Below are 13,076 nucleotides of genomic sequence, written 5' to 3' on the forward strand. Positions count from 1 at the left end.
CAGCTGTTATTACCATTTTTTTTAGTCTTTGGTATGACTTGGCTGGGGTTTGAATCCATGCCCTCCTGCATTCTAGGCAGACGCTCTAACCACTAGGCCACCAAAGTAGTCACAAGGACAAATAAAACAAAACTCGTCTGACGCTGCATTAAACATTTAGCTAATACAATAAAATATATCATCATTTGATTTATGAATATGAAATATGCATATTTTAATTATTTGTATCAAAATGAAGACACTGGAGTCAGAACAGAAGATTTTCAGCTACACTACATGTTCTAAGGAAACAACTTTTACATTATATTTTGTGGTAAAGGTGAAATGGCATGTTTTTCTGGTCAAGTTGAACATTACTTGAAATTATTCAGATGATATTGTTGGAAGCATAGAGCTGCACATAGATTACACATACATGTAATTACATAGTTACACACAGATTACACGTACATGTAATTACATAGTTACACAGAGATTACACATACATGTAATTACATAGTTACACACAGATTACACATACATGTAATTACATAGTTACACACAGATTACACATACATGTAATTACATAGTTACACTCAAAGATTACACATAATTACTTAGTTGAACAAAGATTACACATACAGAGTGACCTTCCTATAGCATACTCTGTTATAATGTCAATTTGGATATAAAATGTGGTTCTACCATGTGATAGTAGAGGCACACTGTAATTACTCAAAGTAAATATTTTGCAGTGATTTGTTGTGGGCTTAGCTTTAGCTTAACATTCTGGAAATTGTACATTAAACTTGTGCAAGAGTACACCTCAAGCTTTCACTGATCAACATCAAACGAAAAAAATATGAAACTATACAAGACCTGAAAAATTATATAAAGTGCATGCAGGTGGTAGGACCAACAAGACATCATAAAAAATCTTTTGATGAAAACCCAATGTCAATGTGACCTTCCATCTAAGAGGAGTAGCAATAACAAGCTTCTCAAGATGGCTACTGTGGTGGCCATATCGGAACTCCAGACATGATTTTGGAATTCCCCCCAAAAAGCTGAAAATTTGAAAGAGGGGTTTGGGGGTCCTCCCCCAATGGGGTCTTGAGGGGCAGTGCCCCTGAACTGGGGGTCCAATGGGCAGAAATGCATTTTACAATCATAAAAAACTGCTCCTGGTGCAACTTATGATCATAATATATAACAAAATAATCATTTGAAAAACTAACAAACTTACCAACAATTTTCAACTTGACTTGAATAAATTCACAATATTTATTGTCACATGAATTTGTTCTCCAATACTATTGGTGCTTAAGTTATTTCATGTGCATGTCAGTGTTCACAATGTAATTAAGTCAAAATAATTTCTAAATTTTGGCAGCAAATATATTATACTTCTCTCTTTTCATAACAAATCTGTAAAATAAACACCCAAGTACATCAACTATATACAAATAATCCCATAAATTCACTTGTCTTTTTCTCCAATGGACACAACCGGTTGATATGCCAGTTGGGCTTTTTTTGCAGCTTTGGAAAAGATTTCTTTAGCCTTCCTTTTTGACTGACTTTTTTTGGCTCAATGTGCAATCGTTTCTTTTCCTTCTCAATGAGACTCTTTTTCCTTTCAACCTGGTTCTTGTATTGGCGACATGCAGTGCACATATTCTGACAAAGAGCTACATCTGTTCTCTCATGCAAGAAATCTTTCTTCTTATAGTAATTAACTGCACTTTTTCCAGATGCCTTCTGAGCTTCAATTTTTCTGTATGCAGCTTCTTTTTTAGGTGCCCTTCCAAACTCTTCCAACCATGACTGACATAGATCAGAGGTCACAAAATGCCAGTCCTCTAGCATTCAGTTTTCTTATAGACTGACCAACTAAATTTCCATTGACTTTTCGCTCAAGTCATTCCCATTTCCATACATTTTTTTAAACCTTTATCTAAACTTCTCGTGTCATGGTCTCTCTCAACAACATGGGACGCCACTTTTTTGGTGCTGCAATCATGCTTCTTATTTCCATTTACATCAGTTTCCATTACACAAAGATTCATTGGATGAATTTAAACTTTTGACCAATCAGAATACTCTTTATGAGAGTTATGGTCTAACTAATATATGGAATGAATATGTTACAATGGTTGTTGCGGAATGTGACCGAACTATATCAAGAAAAATCCGATTCATGTCAGGAGAAAACCAGAATTCTGCTTTAAAACTGAGAAAAATCATGTCTGGAAATCAGATTAACACAATTTTCATTTAAGACCAACTAGATGCGATATAGTGCAACTCATGTATTTTTGAAACACCACTCATTGTGGGTGGGGTGGGGTGGAGAGAGAGTGGAGAGGATTAAGAGAAAAAAACTCCACCATCTCTCTATGCATCCTGATGGAGTTACTGTGGAGTTACAGAAATGCTGTGCACACCACACTTTCTCGTGGAATCATCAAGGATGACCCATGCAGAGTGAACAGGGTCTCTATCAAATAGATTTACTGTATGACCCTGCAAGCATGTTCTTTAGAGGTTTATCGAGAGAGAGAGAGAGAGAGAGGGGGGCCAGTTCATCTACATTGTTTTCACATGATTATACACGTTTCCTAGTTTGCATAATAAATGTAATACAAAATCTTAGATAATATTAACATAACTGCAATGCCTCGAAAACTGTACTAATACTAGTGTAATGTTTACATTTACAAAAGGCTTCTTAACACCTTTTGCAGTAAGTTCACGCTTTTACTTTATTCAAAGAAATCTGAACAAATATATGCACAGACTTAATAAGACCTTGTTGATCTTCTCTTGAACATGGCAAAGATATCCTAAACATGAAAAGTAATCCTCTGAGGTATGTACATTTAAATTCCCAATGACAGCCACTTTTGTTTAAAAAAAAGAACAAAAAAGCAGAAACAAAATCTACACTCCAATGCAAACCACCTGTTTTGTCCTTGAAAAGAAATGAGCCACTCATGAGGCCAAACATACACGTTCACAGCTATGAAATTTAGTTTAATTCTGACTTTTTTTATACTGTATGGGACTGGTAATTTAATTTATTGTTCTTTCTGATTGAGGTAGTTTATTCTTTCACTGATCACAAGATAAATTTGTTTCAAATAATATAACCCTTTGTAAACTTAAATGGTCTCTCCATAACAAAGAAATGGCTTGAGTGGATGTTCTGCAAAAATAAAGACAGTGACCATTTTAAACACATCTTTGCTAGCCACGGTTTCAATCTGTTAACCTTGTCTACACCTTGGTGGATTGAGCAGATATTTTAGTGCTTTGTCCTATCTATTGGATTTCATGTGTTGCCTCCCTTAGTATGTAATGCCAACTAAATAATAGTGTGTAACAGCTGTGCACTGTATATCAGCTGAAAAATGGAGGGGGCAATTGACTTCAAAATGATACCTTTGTAAGTTTACCATCGAAAGTATGAATACGTACCAGATAGAAGCTATTACTTGTGTATTTGAGTGTGTGTGTGTGATTTGGATTTTTAATGCAGCTTTAACAATTTTTCAGTCATAGCACTACGATGTCTGCAGTCTGACAGTTTATAGTGATGTCTAGCACTGGAGCATCATGATGCAGACATGTAGCATGATGTCCCACCCAGTCACATTATCCTGACACCAGGCCAACCAGTCCTAACACTAACCTCTTAATGCTGAGCACCAAGCAAAGCAGCTGTTAGTACCATTTTTTAAAGTCTTTGGTATGACTCGGCCAGGGATCGAACCCACAACCTCCTGCAACTAAGGCAGATGCTCTAACCACTAGGTCACCGGAGTGATTTTAGTCTGAATTTAAGCATATCTTAAAAACATCTGGTTACTATCTAACATTAACAAAAACTGATTGCTGAGTCCATTCAAGCTGTGTACTCCCTTGTCTCAATCATGTAGCAACAGCATTCCAATTTGAACAGCTTAATTCTGATTGGATGTGGTGGCTTGCATGATGCACAGAAATATCTGCTCGATCCGCTAAGGTGTAGATAGGGCTAACATATGAGAACCTGATCTAGCGAAGATGTTATAAAATTTTAGCTTCAGAAGACAATGAAAGGCGTGTTTCTAACACAAAGCCATCTGACTTCGATCATTATACTTTACGTCTCAAATTATGGTCCGGTCATCAACAGAAATTTGGTAATTATTCCTAATTAACCTGACCTCAACATATTGTTGAAATGAATAACAATCTTGAAATTGTCAAATCTGAAATGTTTTACAAATTTAAGGCATTCTGTGTGGTTGTATCCATACGTGTCCTATTATTAGTTTGTTCTTGTAAGGAAAAATAAGGAAACAATTTTTTTTATCAAGATAGAAAAATACTAATCAGTCACATGAAAATGATGTGTCAATAAGCTAATCATACTATGGATGTAAGACATTTAATTATTTCAATGCAGTTTCCTGTCTATGACTATTGGAACACTTGGCTATTAAGATGAAAAACATATAAAAAAAGTAAGCCAATTTCTTTCAATAGTATTTTGATAATTTCTGAATTTTGTATACTGCCTTGTGGAATGTGAATGTTTTCTGATACATTTAAATCTTTAGTGCTATGCAGCGAAAATTGAGATGAAATAATGCAATATTTTAACAAGAACTATGAACAGAGAAGAAGAAAAAAATGCCTGTAATTTTGGGTATTTTTACTTTCATAAGCCCTGCTGAATTCTGACCTTGAAAACTGATCATCTTGTGCAAGCCTGTTATAAGAGACCACATTTTGTTGGCAGAAGGGGTGGTCCCTCAAGACTAGTTTACTGCATTGCAGAATGACGTGCTTAGAAATAGTAGGTTATTTAGTTCCAAGTCAACAGGAGTACAGTGCCTTGCCCAAGGACATACCATGGCAGCTGACCCAGATTGGTCTTATGACAGGAATTCACATCCTTTTGGCTGAGTCTGGCACACTAACCAATGTAGCTCCCCTCCAAGTGAAACATACAATATGGAACATAATTACCTGCTACTGAGGTAAGGGATCAGTTCTCATCAGGATGCATTCATAAGTTTCAAGATTCTATTTAGGATAGTGTGTATGCTGTTACCAGAAGCCAATGCAGCCATGAACCAAATGCAGAAACGTAACCCAAGCAAGTAAAATATAAAATATAGGTCACAGTGACCTATTTTTGCATGGGTTTTGTACTAACAGAGATTCATAAATCAGCAAGTTTAATGACTAAAGTACAATCAGTAAAAGCAAACAGAACCAAAGCTGGTAATTTATGAAATATTGGTCAGTGTCCTACTTTTCAGAGTACAGAAATGAATGTAAGTCATTTCATAACCGGGTCGTTCCATAACCAGGATTTTTATCCAGCAATTTCAAAAGATGTTTTCATATTTAAATTTTAAACTTTCTTTGGTAATGTTTTAACTAGAACATGTACTATAATTATCACTTAATTATTATTCTAATTAGAACTTCATTATTTTTATTACAAGTTATTTTCCTATCCTCTTTTTCTTAAAGTATTGTAATTTATAATTTAAATCAGATTGCTTGCTTTGTAAATACTTTTCTTGCTGCCTAACAACCTACACATTAAGCTGTTCTGTTCTATTCATAAATGTCTTAATTTATAAACTTATTCTTGTGATTTTATGCACTATAATATAAATTTCTACAAACTGTTATTTTTAGATCCACTTAAGACTCATTATATATTTTTTCTGATACTGGGTACAAAACAGCCCAGTTATGAAATGATCAGTACCTGTAAAAATCGTCAAGGTGTATCCTCTCACCCTATTTTAACGATTCCACCTATATCAGTATTATATAGTAAATAAAATAGCAACATGTTCATCAGTTAAATGCAAAAGCTTACCATTAACATGTGAAATATATTTTGCAATGACCTTCTGCTGTAAGGGTGTGGTACTAGTAGAGATATATACAATTGTATAGTTTGATGATTCTGCATGCAAAGTGATCGGAATTGAACCCAAGCCAGTAAGTTATGAAATATGGGTCACATAACCTACTTCTGTGACAAGAGTGTAGTATTATTTTTCTAGTATGGTGTCTGTGCAAGAATAGAAAGTACATTACTCAATGGTACTTACTGAAGTGAGTTTTCAACAACAGTTATTTGATCATACCTGTGATAAGGCACTGACAGTCAATCTACTTATCTTCTAAGGTCTGGCATGTCTGACTCTCTTTACAATTACTTGGACTCTATTTGATAACCAAGACAACTATACAGCTGACACTTGCTTGTACAAACAAATGAAAGACAAATTCATTTGGAAAAAACCAGCATAATAAGATTCGGCTAATAGAATTTATTACATGTAAAAAATTTAAAATATGTGATTTCAGTGACCTAAAAATTTTACTATTGTGACGAAACTGTTTTTGTTTCTTAGAGCCGGGGATGTTTTCTTTGCACCTTTTGACCATGAAATCATTAGGGTTCTGCCTAGGCCAAGTGCACACCAAATGTAAAGTCTGGTATTTGAAGATAGAGGAAAACTTGAGTTATTGTGCTGAAGTAATGTTTCATCTTCCAGTCACAGTAATCCTGACCTTTGAACCCTGAAATTGACAAGTGAAAGCCATCTACAAAGTTTAGTAATTGTAGACGGTGAAGAACTGGAGTTATTATGCAGAAACAAAGTTAGAAACAGACACATGGACAGAGGGATGAACAATATCTTCTGGCAAGCATAGAAAGGGCATTTGTTATGTCATTGATGTATATTTCTTTACAAGCACAACTGCACACTAGAAAAAGATTTACCTTTCTAATCCCCCGTGTCCTGTTCCAGAGGAAATCAAACCAATCCCCCCACTTGCCATCTTCTCCTTTATTAGCAACTTCCTTCAGCAGGTAAAGGATAGTCTTCTCCAGGACGTCTATTCCCCGCAGTTCATGAGGGAGGGGCTCCTCCTAGATAACATTACAAGCTATTAGATACAGAACTTTATCAAATATTTATGTTCAATTTGTAAACATGGCAAAGGAACTTTCCAAACACGCTAATATCTGGAATAATATACATAGGTGTGAAAATTAGACATCTGGATGAAAATAAATCCACATAGGCCTTCACAAAACAATATGTTCATGTATGTGTAAAATGATAACAAGTCAAGGACATCAATTAGTCAAGAGATTAGTAGTCAAATTGAGTGATAAATATGGCTGTTTGATATTTTGCTTTATTTCTCGTCTTAAAATTACAAAGCCGTAGTATATTGTTAAATCTGGTTTATTGGTGTAAATATTTCAAAATGAAAAATATCCATAAATTATACTACTAATAGGAGCTCAGTAGCAAATTTGATTCATAATCCAAATGTCATGGATTCTATACCCACCCAGGCCAGCTCAGGTCAACTGTCTCGGTGTATTCTTGGGAATGGTACTTAGTATTCTTTTCCTTGTCATGATATTGTCAATAATGTGTTTGTTGTTGTTATTGTTGTTTTCTAGGGTTTAACGCCATTTTTCAGCACAAGATAGGCTATAAATGGCGGCCAGTATAACTGGTGGATGAAGAACCCTGGAAAACCCTGGGAAGAACCACTGACCCAAGAGAAGCTACTGACAGGCTTTCCCACGTACCCATGCTAGCCGAGCCTTGGACTGGAACCCACATAGACAGAGGTGAGATAGCAGTGATCCGGAACGGTGAGCACTTTAGACCACTCAGCCACTCGATAATGTGTTTGTGTGTGTGTGATTTGGATTTTGAATGTAGCTTTAACAATTTTTCAGTCATACTGCTACAATGTCTGCATTGTGGCAGTTTACAGTGATGTCTAGCACTGGGGCATCATGCTACAGAATGTAGCATCATGTCCCACCAAATCATATTATTCTGACACCAGGCCAACCAGTTCTAACACTAACCTCTAAATGCTGAGCACCTAGCAAGGCAGCTGTTAGTACCAATTTTAGAAGTCTTTGGTATGACTTGGCCGAGAGTTCAAACCCACAAACTCCCGCATCCAAGACAGATACTCTAACCACTAGGCCACCCAAGCAGTCCAGTAATGTGTTAACAGTGCCATTAAAACCAGATTTTTCAGCAAAATAACTAACAGATGATATAATCTTGCTATACAAGATCAAGCTACTAGGTCTTGATCTACTTGGTTGTCATTTATTATCATAATTGTTTTCAGGTATGAATATTCATGGGTTCTAGTTACCCGACCTACCATATTTCTAACTGCCAAACCCTATTTTTAGCTCCCAATTATAAATTTAGAAGAAATTTTTTTTTTACAAACAAGAGGAAAAAAGACCAAAAATATTTCATGAGGAAAAATATTACCAAAGGGATGTAGCTATGATTGAAGTTAATTGCAGGATTCAAATGACACTTTTTTTTCCCCCTATGTATATGATTCATTGAAATCTGGCCAGAATGAAAAAAAGACAGCAGTTTTTTAAAATAACCTACCTACCCTAAATATTTTTTCAATGTAACCAAACCAAATGTTTTGTATTTGACCTTACAAATAAAGTATAGACAGACAGAATCACACAGATATATGAAAATGAAAAACAGAAATCAAGAGGAAAAGAGACCATCATCAGTTGTCCAGATGAAAGAGTGGTCAGTAAACAAAGACAGAAATGACCAACTAGCTTATTTGAAACAGTGAAGCAACTTGAAAATCTATGTAAAGTATGTGTATTCTAAACTTTGTTTTATAGCAATAACTTAAAAAAACAATTCAAATTAGATACAATTGCAAAATTACTGAAAATTTACAATAAGAAAAGAACTGTATACATTATTCCTATAAACCAAAATCAGCAATCAAGTTATCATGCTGGATGTGAATATGAGAGAGAGAGAGAGAGAGAGAGAGAGAGAGAGAGAGAGAGAGAGAGAGAGAGTCATGTTTATTTAATTTATAACCATTCACTGCTATATCTTTTGAACCTCTTTTATATGTTGTGTATGTAAATCTATACTTATCACAATATATGTAATGTTTTGCATTGATAATTATTGAATTGAATGATTTGTCTTTTTACCCCAAATAATATTTAAATATACATTTTGTAAGTGACAGCTGAAAGTAACAGCATTTACAATTTAAGAATATCAAAAATGTGTAGCTTGAGTTCTTCAGTATGATCAAATTGTTTTTGTTTACCACTTGAGATTTGGGTAATTAATGGCATTGCACAAATCGGTAAACGGAAGTGTAATATTTTCTCCCATGCAATGATCCAGATAAAAAAGAACTTTAATCTATAACGACTGGAATCACTTGTTTCATCCTGTACACTATGGTTTACGATCTTGTAATTAACATTCCATATTTATATTTTATCTTAAGATCAACATTGTAAGTCAGGTAAGTATAATCCCTATCATTTTTAGGATTTATGTATAAATTATACTTTGTATTTAAGTGTGGTTAATTCACCATATCAATTAGTGTCAATAACTGATTCCATGCAATATCAAGAAATATAAATCCAAATTGCTTTTTTAAAATTCACACAATCAGAATCAGGGCTTTAAGTTTTTCATATCATTAAGACTTGTTTGCATTAAATCTATAGTTATTTCTCCACATAAGATTGTATTGTCCTCTTGCATTAAATTGAGGCAATTTTCATAAAAGAAATCACCTGTTTGTCATGTTTCTATTTTAATCATACAATGGTTAATACCAAAATTTCTCTTCAATCTGCATATTTCTGATACAATTTAGCTATTTTATGATTAATATTCAATTAATTATTACTCTATGTTTAAAATGTCTTTCTAAATGCCTTACACACACACACACACACACACACGAACACAACAGAACAAAGAAAAGATCCCTAATTTTTGTTTTTATATATAACAATCTTTCCTCCACAAGTTCTGAAACTTCAAAACTTTTCACAAGAAAAGTATTATTAAAAGGTATTCTTTTTCCCCATATAAGAAGAAAGCTTCATAGTCAATGATTTTCTCAACATTTACTGTACTTTTTAATGAATGAGTTTCCTGTAGAAACTACACATCAGTGATTCATAACAACATGTATGTATCTCCAGTACAGAAGCAACATAAATGACAGACTGACACTTTACTCTCTGAAAAGAATCAACTGTTGAGAACTTTAACCATTTCTGATAAACCAGAGTGATAATATTTTTAAATAGCCACTTTAGCAATCACAGTGGATGTAAGATCAGAACCATTTCAGTTAGGTCTAACTTTATATCATAAGAAATCTTTTGGTGAAGAACATGTTTATACGACCATTAATTCCTGGGAAGTAAATAACATGATTTTCAAGGTGGTCATAGTGGATGTCAGATCAAATCACTTTTATTCAAAACCAACTTGCTGATATGATTATCCATTTAGGTGTAGCAACAAAAGGATTTTCAAGATGGCTGCCATATTGGATATATTTGAGGTCAGACATTTTGATTCATACAATAATTAGTCTTCTGGATAAAACCCATGTTAATTTGACTTTCCATTTAAGAGAAGTAGCAATAACAAGATTTTCATAATGGCTGCCATTGCTGTATTGAATGTCGGACTGGCATCGTTTTCATTTAGACCCAACTAACATCATAAGAACTCTTCTGGTGAAAGCATAATGTTGATATGAATTTTCATCTAGGAGTTGCAGTGACATGATCTTCAAGATGGCCACTGCTGCAGCCATATTGGCTACAAGAGTGGCAAATTTTTTATTCATGATCAACTAAACACCGTAAGTGAAAACACATGCTGTTATAACATTCCCTTAAGGAGTAGATGCAATAATACAATTTCCTAGATGGCTACTGTGGTGACCATTTTGGATGTTCTGTTGGCATCATTTTCATTTAGGACCAACTAGACATCATAAGAAATCTTTTAAAGAAAACCATGTTGTTATGACCATCCATTAGTAGCAATAAAGACTTTCAAAATGACCACATCAGTGGTTATATTGAGATGTCTTTGGGGCACCATCGAAATAAGTCTTCTAGTGAAAATCCAAGTCATCAGGGGTACTAGTGATAACAAGATTTTCAAGATAGTTGCCATGCTGCAAGATATGCATGGCTGCCTACAAACTTTCTTTTACAGTGTTCTCCATGAGCTCCAAAAAATTATTCATATATAATGCATATGCCTGAAGTACCACAAGGAGGTGACGAGGGGGTATTTTGGGATTCAAAAGACTTATCTGAAGATTCTGCTATTTTCTCTTGTCCATGGCAGGATATTTTCATCATATGGCTCAGGTCTAAATGTAATGTTTGCTTGTGGAGGTTCCCTCTGGTTATATTTGGTTCTTGGGGAAATTCATTTTCCCCTACCTGCTATATTTTTACTTTCCCCATCATAAATCCTACACATTCTACCACAGAAATACATTCCAAATGTTGACAATAATAAACCAGATTTATACTATCCTCATTAGTTCCATAAACATCATCATCATTCCGTCTAAATGAATTTAAACATTTCATCTATATCATGTCCTTATCAGTTCCATAAACATCATCATCATTCCGTCTAAATGAATTTAAACATTTCATCTATATCATGTCCTTATCAGTTCCATAAACATCATCATTCCGTCTAAATGAATTTAAACATTTCATCTATATCATGTCCCTATCAGTTCCATAAACATCATCATCATTCCACTTAAATGAATGATCATCCCACAGAATTTAAACATTTCATCTATATCATGTGACTAACCAGAAGTCCGTGTGTTCTAAGGATTCATGTGTTTTGACTACAAGAGCAAACTGCCAAGGTTTGTCTACAACAAAGAACATCTATGAAAATCCTTTTTGCAAGAGTTCCCAATAAAAGCTAGTGGCCAGCAAAATGGTGACTATGATGATTTTTCTGTCCATTTTGGCAAGTCCAGTATTTCATGAATTATTTTATAAAAACACATTGCTTTCTCTAAACAAGACTGAAAATACTGTTTGTCTGGAATGATTTATAAAAACTTCTTGGTGTTACAAAAAAAACACTCCATTTGTTTCCAACCTGCCTTTAATTTAGGTACAAAGCAAAAATGTTTTAATAGTAAGCTTATTCTACACAACTTGAACATTGTCCTTATTCTAGGGTGTGAACAGGCATAGGAACATGAACACTAATCATTATGTTGTGCTTCTACCAAGGCAGGGTTGACAAAAACAAAAAACACTATTGCTAAGCATTCAATCTGTAGGTCTTTCCTCACCCCATTCCTCCCTCAACATACAGGTTTTGTAGAATGTGTTGTCTCACTTGCAGACTCTGTGCTGTGATATAATCACACACACCCCACACTGTGTATCACATACAAAAGGTTTAACACAGAATCTCAGTGTCGAAGCTGCTGTAAATATGACACTGATTTGACGTTTTCATAAAACACAGATGTCCCACCACAGTACCTTAAATCTTAATTAAATGCAAATTATAACAAAGGTGTGATTGACTGATGGATGAACAGGCAGACAAAAATAAGACTGCATGCCAATACCACTGTTATGGTAGGCATGCAAATGAGAACAAAGTCACAAACCTGATCAGGGGAAGGTCTCAGATACTCTTTCACAGCTCTGCTATGATCAACCCATGGATTCTTCCCAGGCTGAAATGCAAGTTAAAATTGTCATTACAAGGCAGCTTTACTGATCCACAGGGCTAGCAAAATATCCAGCCAGTAACCCAGGGTCAAAGAAGGATATCACAGGGCTAGCAAAATATCCATCCAGTAACCCAGGGTCAAAGAAGGATATCACAGGGCTAGCAAAATATCCAGCCAGTAATCCAGGGTCAAAGAAGGATATCACAGGGCTAGCAAAATACTCAGCCAGTAACCCAGGGTCAAAGAAGGATATCACAGGGCTAGCAAAATATCCAGCCAGTAACCCAGGGTCAAAGAAGATATCACAAGGTTACATTAAATTCTATACAAATTGCAAATAATTTTACTTTAATTCTCCCATGATAATTCTAAGCCTGGTCATAAGCCCATGTTCCACTATTAAACATAAAACTGGCATATTTTCATAGAAAACTGACTTCTTTGAATGATAAGACCAA

At 34.7% G+C, this 13,076-nt stretch overlaps 1 protein-coding gene across 2 annotated transcripts in view; it reads right to left on the reverse strand.

Moving 5' to 3' along the window:
- LOC149787988 (germinal-center associated nuclear protein-like) overlaps positions 1 to 13,076 on the reverse strand; it is a 157,204-nt gene that overhangs the window by 91,436 nt on the left and 52,692 nt on the right. For both annotated transcript variants that reach the window (XM_089974266.1, XM_089974265.1), the window contains 2 exons: positions 12,553 to 12,621; positions 6,788 to 6,937 (listed from right to left, as the gene is read on the reverse strand). In XM_089974266.1, the coding sequence (XP_089830392.1) occupies positions 6,788 to 6,937; positions 12,553 to 12,621 (219 nt within the window). The remainder of the gene's footprint in view (positions 1 to 6,787; positions 6,938 to 12,552; positions 12,622 to 13,076) is intronic.

The sequence above is a fragment of the Sinohyriopsis cumingii genome, chromosome 11 (genome assembly GCF_028554795.1).
Source record: "Sinohyriopsis cumingii isolate HCF-2022 chromosome 11, ASM2855479v2, whole genome shotgun sequence".
NCBI classification, from domain to species: Eukaryota; Metazoa; Mollusca; class Bivalvia; order Unionida; family Unionidae; genus Sinohyriopsis; species Sinohyriopsis cumingii.